We start from the raw sequence: 21,267 nt of genomic DNA on the forward strand, positions 1-21,267 counted from the left end.
GTGAGATGAATTAAGTTCGGACAAACAAACAAGTTTATTGTAACTCTTCTTTGTGCTCGGAACAAAATTTTCCCATTGCCAAAGAAAATTTCTGTTAAAAAGTGTTGAAATCGTTATTCTAAATAACGTTTCCCTGATGGCTATTTACGACATTACAAAATCCATGCTCTTTGGTAGGATTTCTTTGGTAGCGATTTTGCATTTTTTAAAGTATTTTATTCTAAAGACCAACAGACATTATTAGAGTATATTGTATATACATTATTAATTAAAAATTTGTAAACAATGGTCCTCCCAGACAGGTAACATTAAAAATTAAAATAAGTAATGATTTTATGGGAAACTGTCAAAAAAAAATTGGCCACGTTTTGTTGTCAGGGTGTCAGCGACTGTAGTGCCGCAGACGCGGGTGGTGCAGACTTTACATACTTGAAAATATTTTGTTTTTCACGTTTCTCTAGTGTGACTGATTATGATGGTAACAAGATAGTAACGGTCGACGTTCTCTACAACATTGATTATAGTTAACCGAATTTAATGTTTTTTAATGTTTTTCGACTGATTCATACTTTGGATTGTTTGGAAAAGTCGTAATTCGCAGACGCTTCTAAACCCGTTTTACGTATTCAATGATCTCGGATCGTATGAACAAGTATGAACATAACGTAAGAAAGGATTTTTTATTCCAACATGGTCTCGCTCGTTTACATTTTGCGGTCGTAATTGGCAATCTGTAATTCAGTTACTTATTGTCCAATACTGCATGTGGGAGTACTAGACCAAGCTTATCATTTTAACTGGAAACTTCGCTGGCCTATAAAATAATTATACCTAGTGAGGGAAGTTGTTAACTTTTATGGGTTTTCTTCCAGCATTTGAATTAGATATTCCGCTAGCTCTTGTATTGATTTAATTTCAGCTCTTTGGATTGATGTGAAATACACTAAGTGTAGTAGAGTACGAACAGAAAGAGTGACTGACGAAGAAGATAAAGTCATAACTAAGTAATGACGCTTTAGAACCCTGCGGAGTATTTTATTGTAAAACAAAAATAACATGCCCCTGAAATGACATTAATCTGTAGAGTTCATTGAATGTAACACCATACAATTAATGTGAGCAAGAGCTGTTATGTCTTGGTTGGTCGGTAATTGTTGTTCCGTCACAACGCGCCCATTGTCGACCTGTGCCATAATATTTGGTCAGGTGTGTTATTGGTAGCAAACGCACAAATGAATGAGCTACGGCGATAGTGCGGCGCAGTGCGCATGTGTACGCGCGCTCGATAACCGCACTACGGCCGTGTGGCGGTGGCGGCACGTGTCCGAGGGCCTAGTGCTCCGAGAGGAGACAGATGAAGGAGGCTGCTGCCGACCCCGTGCCGACCCGACCGCGACTCGACGCGAAGGCGCGGGGTGAGATGCGCGACGGCCGGTGGCGCGCCAGTCGCACGCTCGTGCCTATCGGAACTGCCAGTCCGCTGTCTCGCTCCTATACACGCTCCTCACGTCGCCGTATTTTCGTTTCAACTGAACTGAGATTGTTTTTTTAATCAGTGCTTTTGTAACACAGATTGTGCTATAGCGGAGTTGTAGCAGTGTTGAAAGATATAAGGTGGAAAATTGATTTTCGGGGAAAGTGTTTTTCTTGTATGTGGTCGAGGCGCCTCGGAAGCCGGCACCGGGCGGGTTCCCGCTCGTAGTGGCAAGTCGGTGGATGGTGCGGCGCGGGCGGGCGCCGGGGCGCGGCCGGCGCCGCTAGCAAAATGTCGATACCCCTGGGCCGGGAGACGGTGCTCCCCACGCAGGTGAGCCTCGCTTTTCCGACCGACTTGTGGTGCGTGTGCCAGCCGCACGCTAATCTAATAATTGGCTGTCTGTAGCACTCTTACACGACTGCTCCCATGTGGGAGTTTTAAAGTTTTGCTTTACCGTGTCATTTTGCAATTTGTGTACGTATGTTTATTTTTAATTTAACAACTTTATTGTTACTCGGTTACTTTATTATTGTTTGTTGATTAATTTTCATTGCTTAGTCCTTTCTTAGAAGTCACGTACGTAATATTTAGCGCAAAGCCTAATATTACTGCCACTAGGTACGTGACTTACTTTGATTTGAATTGAAACACGCCATGATTATTATTCATGGTCTGATAAACATATCTTTCAGATAGTGATATCTAATACGCTTCTTATTTTTCCACCCATGTCATCGATAAAACAAAGCCTAGTTACCGAGATAGTTTACTTAATTATAGTAATAAATAGCTGGCAATCTTATCACGTGTCTCTATTGGGTAGAGCTACTATTAGATAGGCGTTTAATTCGAATTCACCACCATAATGAGGGAATGTCGATTAAGTTAAAAATTCAGCAATTTGTGTGAAAGACTATTTGTTAATGTTTTATGAATACAGATAAGTCTATTGATTAATGTTCTAATTACAACAGTTAATATAGCAATAGCTAGGAATTGACGTAATATATAAACTGAACCTGGAAAATAGCTTGACGAACAAAAATTTAGAGTTTGGCTGTCCGTTTTTGATCCTATTAAAATTAGGTAGAGTGCGTAGATAAACAGGAGTCTTCACAATTTGGCAATGTTTTTAAATGGACTTCACGCGAATTAAATCTCTACAAGAAGAGGAAACTCTATATTTTAATTTTATTTAGACTATATAAGTACGCAATTTTTAACACTACCTTTTTACTTTCACTTTGAACTTAAATTTGATGGTCCTTATGGCGGTGGTTGTGGATGGTTTTTGTTCTGTCTCTGCTGACTGCTGAGAAACGGTTTGTTCCATTCGATGCGGTTTAGTCTGCGAGAAACTGTGCCGAAGCCAGGGGTCAACGTAAGAAATAAACTTTACAATTTTGAAGATTCGGCTCCTTGGTTTGTTGTCCATCAGCTGCTAAGTTTAGTCGCCTCGTACGATATCCAGAGCAGGACATAGGGTGGTCATATCCTAGGGCGGGATCACCACCTTCTGCTATACTTAGGTATCTCTTTCACGACTTATCAGTCATCTCTCATCATAATGTTTTTATTTACACTTAATACTCCAAACCCTACATGTGTAAAATATGGGACATCGCAGAAAACAAAATCATTAACAGACAGACATGACGAATCTATAAGGGTTCCGTTTTTGCCATTTGTCTACGGAATCCTAAAAATGATCATGTAAACTGCGCATTTCCATTGGAATAACATTCACTTACACACCACTATCGGTTGTCACCTTATCGATACCTCAGAATAAACGGAACCGTATCGTATCTGTATTTTCAGAGATATCGATTCCGATAATGCAAGTAAAGCATTCAATCTATCATTCCACACGTATTTCCAGTGTGTGTAGTAAATACCTACCTCTATATATTTCAAGGTACAAGTTTTTGATGAAACTACACGAAAAACACGCGTGTTTTTCGTGTCGTGCTTTGAATACGTTTTTGTAGTCGATAGGGGCTTGTATTTACTTATATGTACTGTAGAGAACTTTGAATAGGTTAGTTAGCACTACCCCTCCACATGAATAATTATTTATGAATAACATTGTTGAAAATACACTCATTGATAAATAATAAGATATATCTTTATATCTTCCTATATGTGAAGGTGCAGATTGCACATGTACAAACAACTAGTGTTTACACTTAAATAAAATTATTTCTCAGAAAGGAAAACGATTGATTTCCATATTTAGACTGAATTAAACCTGGCGAAGGTTCGGTCGAGCTGCCGCTTTTGGCCTAAGTTCAAGGGCCTATTGATCCACGCTGAAGGTTGGTGGACTGTTTCCGCCACTATTTTCAGATGCTTACTCACGGCTTTGAAACAACATGCTGTAACAATATTATGCTGTTTAGTTTGTTTTCTAGTTAGCTCGTTGTTTGTGCTCTTATTTTATTATTATTTTCTCTTTGGGGACAATAAAGCAACGGCCCCTTCGCCATTCTGGAACGTTCTTGCAGTAGCTTCTTATTTTATATCACCTCAGGATGATAACTACTGTAAGCGTATTTTCGCATGAATTTTTTAACTTCCGAAATATCATTACTACTTCGGGAAGTGAATAAAGTTTTTATTAGTCTGTCTTTATGCATTAAATATCTATAAGTAAATGGAAATAAAAATATACGTGGTTCTGTCCCAAATTCGTAATTTCTAAAGAAAAAGAACGAACGACTTCAAAACTCTGAAATTGCTAGACCGCGAAAGAAGTTCGTGTGATTGCTGTTTGTTATGCGTATTTTATTTTTAAGAAAGAACGACCTTTCTCCAAACGACTTAATAACATTTTTTATCTAAATGAGTCGCGACTGTCGCGAGATGTATGGAACAGTTAACCCATAAATGCGTCATCTAGGTGGTTCAGCCGGATTTGCTGCCGCGGTCGCAAAGACCGTACGAGTTGCAACGATACCTTCAATGCTATGTGACTCAGCACCCATTTCTAAGAATTGCTTATCTTTTAAGGCAAGTCGGCTCAGATACGGTTGTTACTTAAATGGTTAGATAAACGTTGGTGTGAAGGCGATGGAATATAGAAAATTATTTGCAATGGTGTCAGTTGACCGTGGGTCAGCGCACTTGGAATCTTTCTATTGTCTGTTTAGATAAATTTTATTGTTTAGATAGTTCCGGTAAAGGTATTATTTTTTGATTTCTACTGGATCTGTTTCGGATTTAATATGCTACATTACCATATGTTTCTGCATTCATCATTGCCACATTGTGACTTTGGGCGCCACTGTGGTCATCTTACCACTTGTTGAATTTACTCGATATCTAAAAGAGTTTTCGGAAAGTGTTGATAAAGTGACTTAAAATTTCTTCCAGCAGCTTCTAAAAACGTTTACGAAAGTTACATTTCAGGAAGCTTTGTAAAAATCTTTGCTCTGACATTTTGCAGACCATTAATTGATCCATTGTAGCGCAGACAATTTATCCTGGAAATGACGTTTTAAGCCTCGTAGGCTATAATCATGTCAGTTTATCGGATAATCGAATAACACCCCAGTTGTGTATAATGGGGTCATAGGACGGACACTTCACACACGTGAAGTGACCTGGCTTGGTCGATTTGCTTCCATACTGCCTCAGATGGGTTATGGTTAATGAAATGTGACATAGTTTCGACTGGTTAATGGAGTGTACTATATTTCCGACTTGTTAGTAGATAAGAATGTACATGTCTAAATAATAAAGGTAGAATATAGTTAATTTGAAATTGATGACAAATTTGAAGCGAATGAATCATTTGATGCAGTAAAATCTACGAATTGTCACAATAACGATAAGTTAAATCGTATTGCGATGGTACTTTCAAGCCAGCCGTATATTCCAGGAGTACACACAGAAACTAGGTTACGTGGAGCTATAACCTTTATCGAGGAACACTGTCGGCGTCTTAGCCTTATACGATAATGGGTTGGGGCTTATCAGGACCTGGTGTATGTTTTATGGTGGTTTTCTTTTGTACTAGGTATATGCTGAATTAGGTGAGAAACTTGGTTATTTTTATCTGGATACCTTTTTATTATCGATGGGACGTAGTTAAAAGTGAGACCAGTCAGTTATAGATACATATAGTTGCAAAACGGTCCATGTTTTGCAACTATATCTGAAACTGATAATTTGATTTACTTGTCTGTGGGATGTTTTTATGGTTTTTAAACTGAAAATAGTTTCCAGTCATAATAGTTTATACTGCACAGTTTTATTGAACTAGCATAGTACGTAAGAATTTAAAACGAAACAGGATAAAGATTTTCAAAGTTGAACTCAGATTTCAGAGAATCTTCTCATCAAGATTCAATTGACTTTTAAACTCGAATTGATAATGAACGCTTTCAACGTTAAAGACATAATAATTGTCTGCTTTCACGATTTGTTATGTTAGGAAAGACAAAAGACTTACTGGCTGATTGATTGTATAGATATAATAAACTTAATAATCAAGACCTATCAGAATCGTCAAATTTTTTTTGTGCGTAGAAATCAATCAATAACAGTACCTATACGTTTCTTACGACGTATTTGATTGATTTTATTGTTTCATTTTCATATTTTAACAAATAAATTAGGTTTAAAAAATTAATAATAATAATTAAAGCAAAATATAAACAATCCCATGGGTCTTAAACTAAAAAACTTAAAGACCGAGAACGAGTTTTGAATAATTTGGACAAAAACCAAGACGCGACCCAACCACGCTTACTATAAAATACGTGCGTGTTTTCGCAGAAATTCCTTCTAAAATAACCCGACCAGTCGCAAATCGTTTCTTGTCCATGGCAAGGTCTTCGGCGGCGTCTTTTGCACATTCGGGGAATGCTCCCGAGGCCCTTATTGGGCTACATAATCGATCGCTGCCTCTCGACGTTCGATTGTTCGCCCCAGTTTGGTAATCTTCGACATTTTTATTTAAAAGTTCAATTCTGACTTTTATTATGCCTCATTTTTCTCTTTTATAGATCAGATCAGAGCTCGCGACTCGTCCTTACGATTAAGGCTCTAATATCTGTAATTAAATGAGAATTGCGTCTGTTTGATTAATCCTGTCTACTGACTTAGTATGAGGAGAGTGCAGAAGGATAGTTTGGTTTACAACGTGCATATTTTTTAACATTACTTAGGTATTTTGTTTGAATGAAGGGTGGGAGTATAACCAGAATAGGGAGCATATCATTGCGTGTTTGTCCTGAGGCTGGTATTACGAATGTCTTTGCGTGCGTTGTGCAGATCCTGATATGTTTGTGTAAAGCTGCATATCTGTACGCTTCATACTATGTGCTGGCGCCAAACGCTCGAGGCAAGGCGATCAGCCACGTAATTCGCTGCTGCTTAATCATACTAATACTGGATTATACTCCAGTTGGTCTTTGCGCTGCTTCTGTCTGATAAATTTATTAACGTGGAATCTAAATTGTAGCTGATTACGTCAAGCTGAATAGATAATAATGCAACTAAAGTTTAACATAGGACAAGCTGTATAGTGACCAAGTATAGTGATTAAATAGGTAAAACTCTTGGTATAGCTTTAAATATTGACTGAAGCAACATTTCGGTTTCATTATTATTTGCGTGACTCAACTTTTTTGTAAAGTCACGCAATTAAGTCGTATAGGTTATTTTTTACAAACATATTTGGAATGTTGGTTATCCTCTGAACTAAATATACAAAAAGTTAACACAATTGATGTCTTTACTAGCTTACTTAATATGTAAAGTTCATGAGAAACATGGACTAAGTCTAAGCAAATCACAACCTAGAAAAACACAAACATTAATTCTCATTATGCTTGTAATACCCACTTATAACACTAATTTTGATGCAGTATTACCGCAGTAATACCATGACATTTAAATGTGGTAATTGCACATGCGTGTAAACAATTTAGGGCTTGCTGCAAGCGTGTGCGCCTAAAATACCTGCGCTTGCGCCGGCCGCCCGCTTCTGTCGCAAGTGCCGTCTTGGACAGACCATATATGGTCAGCTGGCTCCACGATGCTGAAGCCCGGGGCCAGTCACATATAAAAACGGTCGAGTATCAGAAGACATTTATAGTCCATTTTAATGCAGGACTAATGTCGCTAATACGTTAACTAGTAGACTATGTGCTTTGAAAAAATTAAGACAAGCAGAGTATAGAAAACCAAAAAAGATCTAATGTAATATATATATAACACTCTTACGTTACTGAGTGACTGACATGTAGGTTCCCAATGATTTTTCGGTCAGTCTGGGGAGTGTAGGTGAACACTTAGAGACTTAGTGCTGACTTACATTCACCATTTTTGGAAATTCTACACCGAAGTGGGTGAAAGTGGTAAAAACTTTTATATGAAAGTTCTACACCGTTAAAGTTAGTTACTTGAAAATTTGGATTTTAGTTGTTTACAAAAAATTAATGTATACGTGTTTCAGCCTCTCCATAAGGGGGGTGAAAGATTGGATGGGAATTAATAGAATTTTCAAGATAAAAAGTTGAAAATTGGTAAACATACTCTTTGTAAATTAAAAATAAAATTTTCAAGATTTTTTTCCAAAGTACACCTCTATTCCTAAAAAAATGTGGTGAAAGTTTATATGGGATTTTTGTTAGTTTCCAAGTGAATGACTCGAAAATTGATGTCGTCTTATATTTTCAAAATTTCGACTAAACTTTTAAAAAATAGACGTAGACGTGGACGACGTAACTTTACGAGGGCGAAGCCTCGGGCAAAAGCTAATCTGGTATATAATACAATTTCTATATTTCTTTACCATTATAGGTAGTACTTAGATATAAATATTTAGTACATAGAGTATTTTGAAGTTTAATTAAATACCTACTTTGCAATTTCAATTTTAAGTGATTGATTTCCAAATTTTGAGGTTACTCGCTTAAAATATAAACGAAAACAGTGTCATATCGATCGGCAGGAGAGATATCAAGTATCAATTGCCTCAGATGATCTCAGGGCGACTCGTTGAGATAAGACACGTGTAGGAAACTAGTGGACATAGTATTCGTCACATGATGCGATGCACGGTCACAATGACAAAATATTGACAATGCGGATAACTTACCTTGAATTTTTCGGCCAGTCGGTGGCTGATATTTGTGATAAAATTCCGCCCAGACCGATTTCAATTTGTGATAATGTATGTAATTTGAATGTTAATTGAGCGTTGCTTAGTTTTCACCTAAGAGAATGCTTCGTAGTAAAGTAATAATAGTTAGTATTATTGTGTAATCTTATCTTATCTATCTATTCATACTTCTTTCTGTAGTCTATTTAATTTTAGCTCTTCGTCCCACGACACATGCTGGTCTAATGTGAACCTAACCGCGGGCTCTCAGAAGCTAATAAGCTCGCAGACTCCGGCAAATATAAGTGGCTGCACACGAGTTCATAAATTGAAGATCGCAAGTTATTTCTCAAGCGCTCAAGTTTAGCTCTTGTATGGTCAGGGCGACAGATTGTTATCGCAAAAGTTTGTGGGTTTGCTTGTACGTCTTTTTGTAAGAAGCGTGACGGAATGAGTCGTGTAGAGACGATTGCTTCTGTATTCTGTTGGACACGGATGCGGGTAATGGAATTCGTCAACAATGTACTTCAAAAAATTTATTAATTTGCTAGATTAAATCCGAAAATGGTGTGGAGAAGAAAAGCAGAAAAGTGGCCCTGGATTTCGACCCTTACCTGGCTAGGGAACAATCGGGATTGCGATCAAATGAGAGAGAGACAGTGTTTTTATTGGTCGCATTTTAATCGTTTAAGCTTAAAATAATGTAAATTACACATAAAATGAAACCTCGAATCTGTCTGTGCTTAGTCGCTAACTGTAAACTCACCTGATACCTCAAGACCGTTCTAAATAATTTGAAGTTTCGCTTGATTGAATTAGGAATGCATCTCTGCAGCCTAATTTACCTCTGGATTACAATACAAATTGAGTCACACTCACTTTATATGTAAAACTATTCATGAAATAAGTAAACGATGGGTTTTGGTTTAATTAAATCGGATCCACTCGGGTGAGAATAGCCTTCGGGTTATACCCGTACTAATGGCTTTCGGTAGTTCGGTTTTGTTTATGATTGATACAGATGACTTCAATTTATTTTCGATATGAGGTGGTGTTTGTTTCGGCGTATAAATAACGGCTATTTTTTTATTTATTTGCACGAAGAATATTTTATGTGCTTACGACTAGCGGTTTGATGTATTTTTTCTAAGGCTGTAACAAGTACTTTGGTAAAAACTATTAGAATGAAACGTCGCGACTTCCCACGAGCCACGTTTGATCAGAAATAATAAAACTACCGTTAATTCCTCAAGTGCAATTCAGATCTGTATCTGCATCATTTTGTCTGGGACCTAGTCTGGCGCATATCTAGTAACTAGTCTAGTCTAGGTCTGGCAGAGGCTTGGTCACGCGCAGATATGCACAATAAATCGGCTAAATGTAGACATTTTCAAATTGCTTACTTAGTTGAGCTTTTTTAACTGTGTCTATTGCTACTATGAAGAACATAACATAAGCGAAAATTGTTGGTATGAACTAATTGATAAATCATTCTCTACAATGACGTTGTCGATTGCGATCTTTTTCTTCACTAGGAGGTCCGTGAAAACCTTACATTTACCCATTGGACTGAATCAATTGAGTTCTAGACTCAATTGATTCAGTCTGAAAGGTGGAGTTTTAGCCAGACCATAGCCCATTTTTGCACGCGTGACTCTGGCGCTGTTGGTCAAGAATCTAGGTTAGACATAGGCAGCATCAGCACTAACTCAGGGAAAGTACACTCATCAATCGAGTGGATTTATCGCTGTGGAAAATTAAGTGAAGAAGTATGTATTTGTTTTTTTTTGAAAGTGAAATAAATTGTTTTGCTACTAGAGATCTCTTACTCTTCGTTAATAAGATTGAAGTAATTTTAGTAGCCTGTTTATATGTCCCACTGCTGGGCAAAAGCCTTGAAGATTTAATGATAAAAATTAAAAAAAAATACTTATTTTGATTTCGTATCTTTTGTTTGTTTGCGTGTTAAAACATATTGCTGTCATTACCAGTTCTATGGTCCTTTCTGCGAAGCCTTCTTAAAGCACACCTGAATAAAAATGCGTTGTATTATTTATTTGGATTTTTTCTCGTCTTAAACCTAAAAATTAACACCTGGGTTACCTGGCGCATTCTTTATCCTGCACACCGCACATTCTTGCAGTGAATCATTGACGTGTATGTATGAGTAATCACATATTCCCCTAGGTGTCTCGGCTATTGATCATTATCAAATATTATTCTTTAGCTATTGAAGTCTCCATTCTTTGAGTTTCTTTGTTTTTCAGTCCTCATTTCAAGGCCTGGCTATTTAGTCAATTTCACGTTACTATTTAGTAAAATTTAGTCATTTAGGAAGATCCTAATTTAGTTAGTGCGCACTACTCAAGGTTAGTGGTAGTTTCCTGGTGCATTGGCACTGCAGTAATGGTGTTTAGCTGATGTCAATGACCCTGAGTGCAATATAAAAAGTTGACTCGGCGCTTTCTGCAAATTGAGCCCATATCTGCTAAGCTGACGGCTTCTGTCACCGGTCGACGATTTTATCATGGGAACCAAATGCATGCGGATTGCAGACATATTGAGTATAAGTTTATTTAATTTAAATTATAAGTTTAGAACTCTTTTATATTTATCATTCTATAAGATTGATTTGCTAGTAAAGTATCAAGAACATTTACAATAACGTCATTTAGTATGTTGATACGAAAAGTTATTTTAATGAAGGTTATGGTAGACCATCTTTATGCCTGACCTGATATTATACATGACCATATAGTTGCAATGCAATTTCTCAGAAATAAGATGATCTCCGAAATAGAGAACCATTCCTTGCAAGGATTTATTATTAATTTCTATGACTGAGATATTGAGAAGACATGAATAAGTCCCGTTGCAGAAGAAATGGCCAGAGGTGTACAAATAAAAATTCTAACTATATTTATAGATATGTACTTAAAACTGAGAATCAAAGAAATGTTATTCTGGTATTTATTCTACTTAAGTGGAAAGAAAATTATCTATTCATTCCATTAGCAAATAAATAAATTAAGGCACATTTCGTGGTCATTCCTCGTTTCAAGGATTTCTTACAATATTTAACCGGCGCTATGACAGGCAGATGAAATACGTTGTCTAATTCATTATCACCAGGACCTCAGCAATTAGCGAATCATTTATCATAATCGCAGATTCACGAGGAGACACCGTAATGAACGGAACTTTCACATGCATTAGCGTGCGAATTGTTTTTGCTAGGTGTCATAATTCATCGAGCGGTCCCTTAGGTTGTCCATATCACTTGAATCACTCTTGACTTTCACTGATCAAATTTTTGTTAAAAGCCGGTCCGTGTTTCGCGAAAGTGGTCGGTCTGCCGTGTAAAGTTACTATACGAACTATAGTTAGACAATATCTTGGTCTAGTCTTTATACACGTACTCATTTATTTTTATCCTTGATAATTTATCTCTCTTTATCTGATTATCTGAGAATTTTTCCGGTTTCTCCCGGCGTTAAGCATCTAAGCTTAATATCTTTCGTATTTTTTCTTCATCATTTATCCTCTTTTTGACAACATCAAACCATAAATCCTGGACAACTTGTCTAATTATTCGCATCATTAAAAAAAAGAAATACTGCTATTTAATTACAATACTTATTTGAAATGCAATAACGGCTCTCCTTTGTAAACGATGTGACGGTTGTAGAGGAATTTTGGTGACAATAAATTGGCATGGAAAGTTCCATAGTAACGTATGTTACAATGCATCCCTCGCAACAGGGAGGTCTCCCTAAAAGGGCACTAAGGGAGCCGGCGCTCACGCCCACTCGGGCACACATTCTAGGCACGTACAGGCAAATTGATACCGCCGCACGATTTTAAGAAACTACATGTATAGAAACGCATTTTAACACATTAAGATTAAAATAATACCTGGGTGGCCTGAGTTAAATTTATATATACAAAACTAGCTTTTGCCCGCGATTTTGCACTTCAATCAAATCTTCCGCTATACGGCTGTGAAAACCGCATACAATTCCGTCCAGTAGATTTTGCGTGATACGCGAACAAACATTCAGACAGACAAAGAATAATAGTTTCTAAAATAATTTTTAGAAACTTATTATTCTATTATATTTAGAATTATTGTTCCGTAATCTATAACTATTTTTCTTTTATATCTCCTTTGCACAGCGACATAGCCCACTTAGCCGTTTTATTAAATGTATAGCTTATAATGAATATATGATCTAATTAAAATCAACGTCGTAGATGCAATTACAGTAGAAATGGTAATGAACCTGGATTCGCACGTACATATAATTATTGAATACCTGTGTGATAATTAAATTACTGTGCACCAGCAGATGATTTTAATTAGCTATAGTCTTACCTCACTTTTTTATGTGGAAGTACATATACGTAGTTAGGTAGTGCTTTTTATATACGTCAATTTAGGTTAGGCATTCGTGTTAAGGAACCACGAGTGTGCGAGTGAACAAGGTGTTTTTTAGTTAGATTTGTGATGTTTCTGTCTTCCCATACTTTCTTCAGTTCGTTCATTGCTGTCCCAGCCACGTTGATCCGTCTTTTAATCTCTGGCTCGCTGTTACCTTTATTGGTAATTATCCGAAGGTTTTATACATGCATAAATTACATCGTGCGAAGCCTGATCAAGTCGCTAGTTATAAATAAGTTTTATTTATTTATAACTTACATCTGTCATTACAGGCTAACCTAATTCTTTACAGAAAAAAGTATACAATCTATAAGAAATTAAAATTAATGTAAACGTGTGAATTCACTCTATGTCATTTGCCAGAGCTTTGAGTGTACGCAAATTAAAAAGAAATACTCAACAGACCCGTTGAAGTATTTCTCGCCATAATAAAAAACTTGACAAATAACGCAAGATAAAGTCCCCCCCAAAACTGGGTGTTTGTTATGGGCTTCGTGTCAAGATACCATCGGAAACAGATGACATCGTGACTTTGGTCTGCTACCATTACTACTGGAAATTGTCCAGTGGTTGGACGACATTGCGCAACGATATGTTTTCCTCTTTGGGCACTGATTTAAATGTCACCGGAGAGAATGGCCTCCGAAGTATTCTATAAACGACGGCACCTATATTTTATAAGCTGAAAATATTTATTCTACAAAAAATATATTGACAGATTGATAGATGATAGATGACATTTAATAGTTGTCTAAAGTGGAATATGTCCATAACGCACAGTGGAATGTACCCGGAATTTTTATAGATATTCATCACTAATAAGTTAATAACTTTTCTTTTCATTTCTTAAACAAATTATGCCCAGATTTTTATGGCTAGAGTTCAGATACCATAGGCTCGTAGATAAATCCGACCATGAGCACCTAATTTATGCAACAAAAAGCTTAAAGTGAAAGATTATACAGGGTGTTACTTTGCATTCTTGCCATATTCACAGAGGTTGTTATATTACTGATTCTGAACACAAATCAATTAAAAAAACATGATCAAAAGTTAGGTATTTTTTTTAAGAATATTTTATTTAATCGACATTATGTTATGAACAACACTTATTATCGAAACATATGCACATCACTAGTCCGTCGGCAAACTTGAGTACATAAGTCGGCAAAAAAAGCTCCGCCCCTTTTCTTTGTGCGGCGTAAACGCCGACCGACGGCCAGCCATCCCCGCAACCCCGCAACGCACCACCACCCCGCCCCAGTCTATTCGCGACGCCGACGCACGGCGGATGTCAAGATTTCGCTCGCTCCGCTCGCTCCGCTCGCTCTGCCCGGTCCGTGTTGTTTAAGTTGCGTATCACAATCAAATCAAGAAAATGACTGAAGCGTATACCAACCACGAGTTGGTGGAAATGGTGCGCTTGTATGCCATATGTGGTGACAGTTTGCGGCAAGCCGTGAATATGTTTGCGGAAATGTTTCCACATCAAAGGAGGCCGACCCGCCAGGTTATGCTTGCGGCCACACAGCGATTGAGAGACTTTCGTCAGTTTGACGTCCCAAGACACGCGCAAGCTCGAGGCAGTGTAGGGCTTACTGTAGAGTTGCAGGAATTAATTCTAGACTACTTCGAAGTAGAGCCCCGTGCCAGTACCCGTGAGGCAGGACGACACTTCCATGTGAGCCACGTGACAGTGTGGAGACTATTGAAAAGTGAACAGAAACACCCGTTTCACTTTAGAAAAGTACAAGATCTGCTCCCACAGGATAATAATGCACGAATCACATTTTGTCGCTGGCTGCTAGACAACCGAAACGCCAACATTTTGTGGACAGACGAAAGTTTGTTCACAAGAGTTGGTGTATTCAATATCCATAATGAGCACTGGTGGAGTTATCGGGACGAAAACCCCAGAAAGATAAAAAGACACTCTTTTCAACACCGATTTGGTTTAAATGTCTGGGCTGGCATAATAGACGGACATTAACTCGGACCTTATTTTATTGAGGGCCGTCTTACCGGCTCAACGTACCTGGAGTTGCTGGATCACGTTATAAACGAGATGCTGGATGACGTTCCTCTCGCTTCCCTGCAAAACTTTTATTACCAACAGGATGGTGCTCCTCCACATTTTGCAATCCAAGTGCGTGAATACTTGACCCGCAAGTTCGGTAATAACTGGATCGGGCGTGAAGGTCCAGTAAACTGGCCAGCATGGTCCCCAGACCTAACTCCATTAGATTATTATTTGTGGGGTGATGTTAAACGTTTGGTGTACACTGAAGAAATCAACAGTGTTGAAGTGTTACGCGAACGAATCGTTTCAGCATTCGATAAACTGAAACAGGATTTGTACGTTTTACGAAAACTAAAACGAAATTCTTTACGCCGTGCAAGACTGTGCATTCGTGAAAATGGTGAGCACTTCGAACAATTACTTAGAAAGACTTAGATTTTTTTTACTTAGATTAATTTAGTGTTGTAAATAGACGAATTAATTGTAAATAGGATGATTTCAGCTTTTTAACTACGCCAAAAATACCTAATTTATAAAAACAAAAATAAGTTTTAACTTTTTGATCTCTGAAGAAATGAGGGATAATGTAATAAAAAAATAAAACTAATTAATTAAAAATAGGTATTTCTGTCGGTCCTAAGCCCGTAAAGTAGGAAGGGAAATCTGAAATTATTCATTTACATGCGCTGTTTCGGGTGATTTCGGCCGTGCCAGACGGCCACGCCCACTAGATTTATTCCTATTGCGACTTATGAATGCACTCGAAAAAATTGGTTTATTCCTCAGTGTCCTGTAAATTTAAGTTTATTGATTACTCAGCCTGCGTTATTCTAGGATGTCTCAAATTAAACTAAACTGATTGGTATTGGTTAGTACTATTAGCTGTGTGAATATGGCAAGAATGCAAATTAACACCCTGTATATTACATTTTAATTATTTGAAAATTATTAAAAAAATATATTTATCCTGAAAGGATTATTAGAAGCAAGGCATTACGAGGAATCTATAAAAGGCTATTTTTTACATTCATTGGCACACCCACTTTATGTAAGTCTATTATTAAAAATTAAATATTGAAATATATAAAATTTTAAAACGTCTGTATCCAATCTGTAAAGTGTAAAGTTTAATTAGCTTGCAAGTATAACACATAAGTACAAGCGGATTGTGGAAAACGCATTGCTTTTGATTGCATATATTCTTTAGAGAATATATGCAATCAAAAGCACTTAGACTTATTTTATTCCATCCAACTATGCAGCTAGATTTAAATGTTTGTGTTATATGTTTTAACCATAGGGACCGGATTATGTATATATGAAATAATATGATAAAATATGTACTTATTTTTTACTCATCAGTTCTTGCCCACAAAATGTGAATCGTTTTTACAAGATTTTATTTAAGTTTATTATTATTATTTAGTTTTATTTAGCTGTATCGGGTGGAATCTTGCAACTCAATTTTGAAGTATCTTTTCAACCGAATGAAATTTTGTACAATTGTTTTGTTTGGATGACAATGCATTATTATGACAAGGGTCATGCACCCTCACACCCACCTAGGACACCTAGGAACGGCTCCAGACGCGGGAACTCATCATCGGTTTACTGAACGGACATGATATTTTTGTCACACATTGAATGCAATAACATTTCTCTGACAACAATAAAAGTTTGTGTCAAAAATGACATTTTAGAAAAATCTTATTTGTTATATCATGGGAAATGCTTGACTTATTATTATTTATATAATTCTATTATTGTGAGGTGCATCAAAGTGGCATCAAATTTAAAAGTCTGGTTGCCTATTGACAATAGAGCCACTTTTCTATTTTATCAGAAATGAGAGACTAATAAACTATGATTGATTTTGTGACGAAACGCATTCGGGTTCCGGTATCCTTTCACACACTTTCTACGTAGTCGGCAAGACACATTTTAATCAAGCAATAGAGACTATAGACGTATTTATTTAAAGTGGTTTATGTTTTCTGGGCATCTTATTGTTATCTGGGTATGTTGCCTATCAGCTGCCTAAGCTGTGTCCCTTAGTCGCCTCGTACGACATCCACGGGAGGATATGGAGTGGTCCTATGAGGACTCGCAATCAAAACACGCAAATTAAATATTTTTATCTGAGCTTTATTCATCTGCCCATAAGATAATATTTATACATAGATGATCTCATGATCTGTTATTCGAAACTGTTTAATTATTACGCAAGAAATAGCAAATACTATATATTGTATGTTATAGTTACATTAGTATAACTTAACATTACTTTTGATCGACAACAACAAGTTGAGACAGCGACGGTCGGGCCGTTCGGTTTAATGTTGCGCTCGTAAGATATATGTTAATATAACATGTCTGATGTGTTGTCGATACCAATACAAGCCTTAATTCGGCCAGTGTTATAAACTAATGAATTATTCAAATACATCTTGACGGACAAATTTGAACGCATTGAAATCGTTCGTTGTGAACGAGCTTGATGCAATATGATAATAAAACCTTCGGACACTTCAAAGATTTTTATTAAATCGTGAAACTAAAGGGTTTTTATTTGACGTATTTTGACTATTTATAGTTAAAAAAATATTAATAAAAAATATTGTATGCGCATCATGACATGTGTAAGTCAACATCATGCCAACCTATCCAAATTCATTGCAAATTAGCTGTTATTACCACCATATCCTCTATACGGTGGTACTTCAATGCTACCTAACTTGATATGCAGTTGGCTGTACATGTGTACATAAATAATGTCATGTTGTTAATTAAATTGCTGTATATGACCGAGGGCAACTACAATATACTAAAACGACACGAGACATATTGAATACGTCCCGTATTTTGTTCTTGGTAATTAAATAAATGTTATGGTAACAAAGCAACCAATTGCAAGCATTTGACAACACGTATGCGGTAAAGATTAGTATATATGCTACCTACCTGGCCTGGCAGAAGGGGAAAAACCAAGAAGTGCTGGACTGGATGGAGTGGAGAAGGATAAAAATTAAAGAGCGGGCCCTTGGGTTTCGAAGCTTTGTACTGGGAAAGAGATCGGTAATGCGCTCAGACGAGAGAGAAACGTTTAAAAATACAAAATATTACATTCGATTTTAAATACCTACATATTGTTTTAGAAGATACGTACAAAACTAAATAAACTGTTGGGACATTGTAACTGTAATACTTATAAGAAATAACTAAGTAATTTTTGTGTAAGCACATATGCGGCCTCCTACCTCACTAATAGTAAGCGTTTGCCTGGGGCCGCTGCAAGGGTGGCAGCTAAACTTAAAATGGCCAAGTATTCTGTTTTATCCAATCAGTACGAGTTTGTTCCAGTTGCCGTGGAAACGGCTGGCCCATGGTGTTCGGAGGCGAAGCGCTTTGTTGGTGAGATAGGACGGCGTTTAAGGTGTCGTGGATATGACTACCGCTCCGGATGGTACTTGGTTCAAAGGCTATCAATTGCTATCCATCGAGGAAACGCAGCTAGCGTTATGGGTACTTTTGAACCGGGTACAATTGGGGGTGGCATTTTTGATTGACTTCGCAATTATTTATGTTTTATTTTGTTTTATTATTTGTATTTTTAATAAATGTATAATAAATAATTATACAATATGTATGTAATAGGTGTGTTGTTTAGGGTTGTTTGCAGTGAGGAGTTCTCTTTGGAATTAATATGTGTTTGGTATTTGAAATTAAGGACGATTTACCCAATTTAATTAAGCTGTTAACCTCTACAATCAGCACAAGCATTAACAGTTATATTTCCGACTATAACATTTTGCATTTAAATGGAGATTTAATGACGCCGTCTGGTCGCGTCGTCGTCTTGCTAGATCAACTATGGATCAGCTATTGATATATCTTTTTTAAATCCTAATTAAACTGCAGTCAATATAAAAGCTGTGTTTTTTGGATCACACCAATAATTGTTACGGTTCAGCAGGATGTCGTATCAGGTAACAACATTTTCTAATTTCATGTCGAAACAATGACAGTCGCTAGTATTCCAAGCTTGTTAACGATTGACTATTCGGGCTCGTTAACAGTGCAGTTGTTGCTCAACTCCGTGCATTGGCGACACAATAAAACATGGAGTTTACAGCAGAAATGCATTTCGAGTTGTCCAACGACAAATACTGGCTTCAAGCTGAAGGAGGCTAGCAATTACATTTTAAAAGCCGGAGTCAGCCCGCCCAAGTAGCCAACTACCTCGTGATTCCCGTTTAGCCAGAAAGAAATCGTGGCAAATAAATATAAACATGGGCCTATTGGCGCCAAAGGCAAGATATAAAGTAGACTTTAAGCGCCTTTTAAAATTCATCGCAGTATTGAAAGCCGTTTTATGTAAAGGTTAACGTAGAGCGAATTACATTTGTACGATCTCAATTTCACAATTTATCTTCAAAAGAGACTTTATTTTTGTCAATTTGTTTTCGTTTTCCTTGAATATTTTGAGCATTGTAAGTTTGATCTTTTTTGTAAGTACATAATTCTCTTTTTCCACGGTGTATTTTAAGCAACCATAACATATATTTAGATAAGCCGATCTGATTGCATCAGAGGATCGGATTGAAAACCCGTAATCTGATGAAGCTGCGATTGAACGAAAGATACTAACATATTATTCTTATGATTGTAAGTGTAATTAAGATATCGGCAAGTTTTCCGGTTTATCTCCGCGACGATGTGAGGAGCGGCTTCTCTTAAATCGTGCGCCCACTCTAATTCATCCTGAGGGATTCTCAATTAATTATCCTACAATCAAGCCTCTGGGGAAGGAGATTAATAGTTGTCAGCGGCTACTATCAAGATTACGTTGGTTTAGATGTACCTATTAATCTCTTCGATTTTTATATCTGAGAAAAAATATTACTTTTAGTTCATTATGTTCGATATGTATTTTATCTTTACCGTCTCGTATCTTTACTTCTCGAGTGTTAATTGAAAAGGATGTTTGTAATAATTTATTCGCTGATAAATTATGTGCTCTTTCTCATCCTGAGCGTCTTCCCGGTTACTTCCACGGTTATCTTATGACTGGATAAATTAAAATTTTGTTCAGAATAATATTGAAAATAAATAAAATAAAATTTCACCTATTTCCGGAATTTTGTTTATATTCGAGTGATTTTACATATTCGGTGCGAACGTCTCCGTGTGAGGTCATGCATTATGTCTTATGAGTTTTACGGAAAGCGGCCGCGACTCAGTTTTTACGACCTCTCGTATTCGACCGTATCCTTGAAGACATATTGCTGTATGCAAATTTAATGACACGTTGTTTATATCCTGTAATTATAACCGCGACCTACTAAACACGTAGCGGGTTTACAACTGCACCAAATTAATTTCTGTGAAACTGATTATCTTCCGCAATAATCCTCTGGCTCTGACAAATTACATCTACTGTACGAGTAGTTACCAGAACAATTACGTCACACATTTCCTTAAACGAGGAGCGATTAACGAATGGCCCAAAAAGGTGGGAAGATATGCATCAGGGAACAAACGATCTCACGGCGGGTTATCTCGACCCACAGGAATCAGTAGCGAGGTCGGTGACCTTTGGAAGTCACGTTTCACAACAAAAAGGGCTGGCGCAATAAAGCATTAAAATACCGCTCATCTGTCATCTAATAGCCACCCTATATCCTGATGCTTATGGCACATAACTTAAGACTTACTGTCAAAAAAGAGAAGGCTGTTTATTGAGGCTTTATATTATACCTTCGCTCACCGCCCAACACCCTTTGTGTAAGATACATGAACAGAGTAGACCTGTACAATACAATACAATACAAGTCGAATTCTGACTGTAAATGTGTGAACGAAATGTGACTTCTGTTTTTTATGTCATTCCGTTGTCGTTTGTAACGTTAGTTTTTCTTTGTTACAGGTATGTATTCATGCTTTGACTCTTCGGTGTTTCTGAAAATTGGCGAGGTCAGCTTCCACGGAAAATTATTATAACTACACAGGATGTAGGTAATTTGTCAATACACGTAGTTCTGGATGCCTTTGCAGTTAGAATATCAAAATCAAACACTCGTATCTAAATCGTAACATATACTATACATTCGCAGATATATGATGCTGGAGTGCGAGATGCTGTGGTTTTTTTTTAGTAATTCTTTACCAACTTTTTCTTTTATATAAAAAACGTTTCAATGCCGGATAAACTTATC

At 37.0% G+C, this 21,267-nt stretch overlaps 1 protein-coding gene across 2 annotated transcripts in view; it reads left to right on the plus strand.

The window, feature by feature from the left end:
- Positions 1 to 21,267, plus strand: part of p130CAS — a 61,483-nt gene that overhangs the window by 2,238 nt on the left and 37,978 nt on the right. The window contains exon 1 of one of the 2 annotated variants that reach the window (XM_053751075.2): positions 1,275 to 1,807. The exons of the other annotated variant lie outside the window; for it this stretch is intronic. Within the exon in view, the coding sequence (XP_053607050.1) occupies positions 1,766 to 1,807 (42 nt within the window). The 5' untranslated portion in view covers positions 1,275 to 1,765. Of the gene's footprint in view, positions 1 to 1,274; positions 1,808 to 21,267 lie in introns of those variants that run through there. 2 annotated transcript variants of the gene reach the window in all.

The sequence above is a fragment of the Plodia interpunctella genome, chromosome 10 (genome assembly GCF_027563975.2).
Source record: "Plodia interpunctella isolate USDA-ARS_2022_Savannah chromosome 10, ilPloInte3.2, whole genome shotgun sequence".
Classification (NCBI taxonomy): Eukaryota; Metazoa; Arthropoda; class Insecta; order Lepidoptera; family Pyralidae; genus Plodia; species Plodia interpunctella.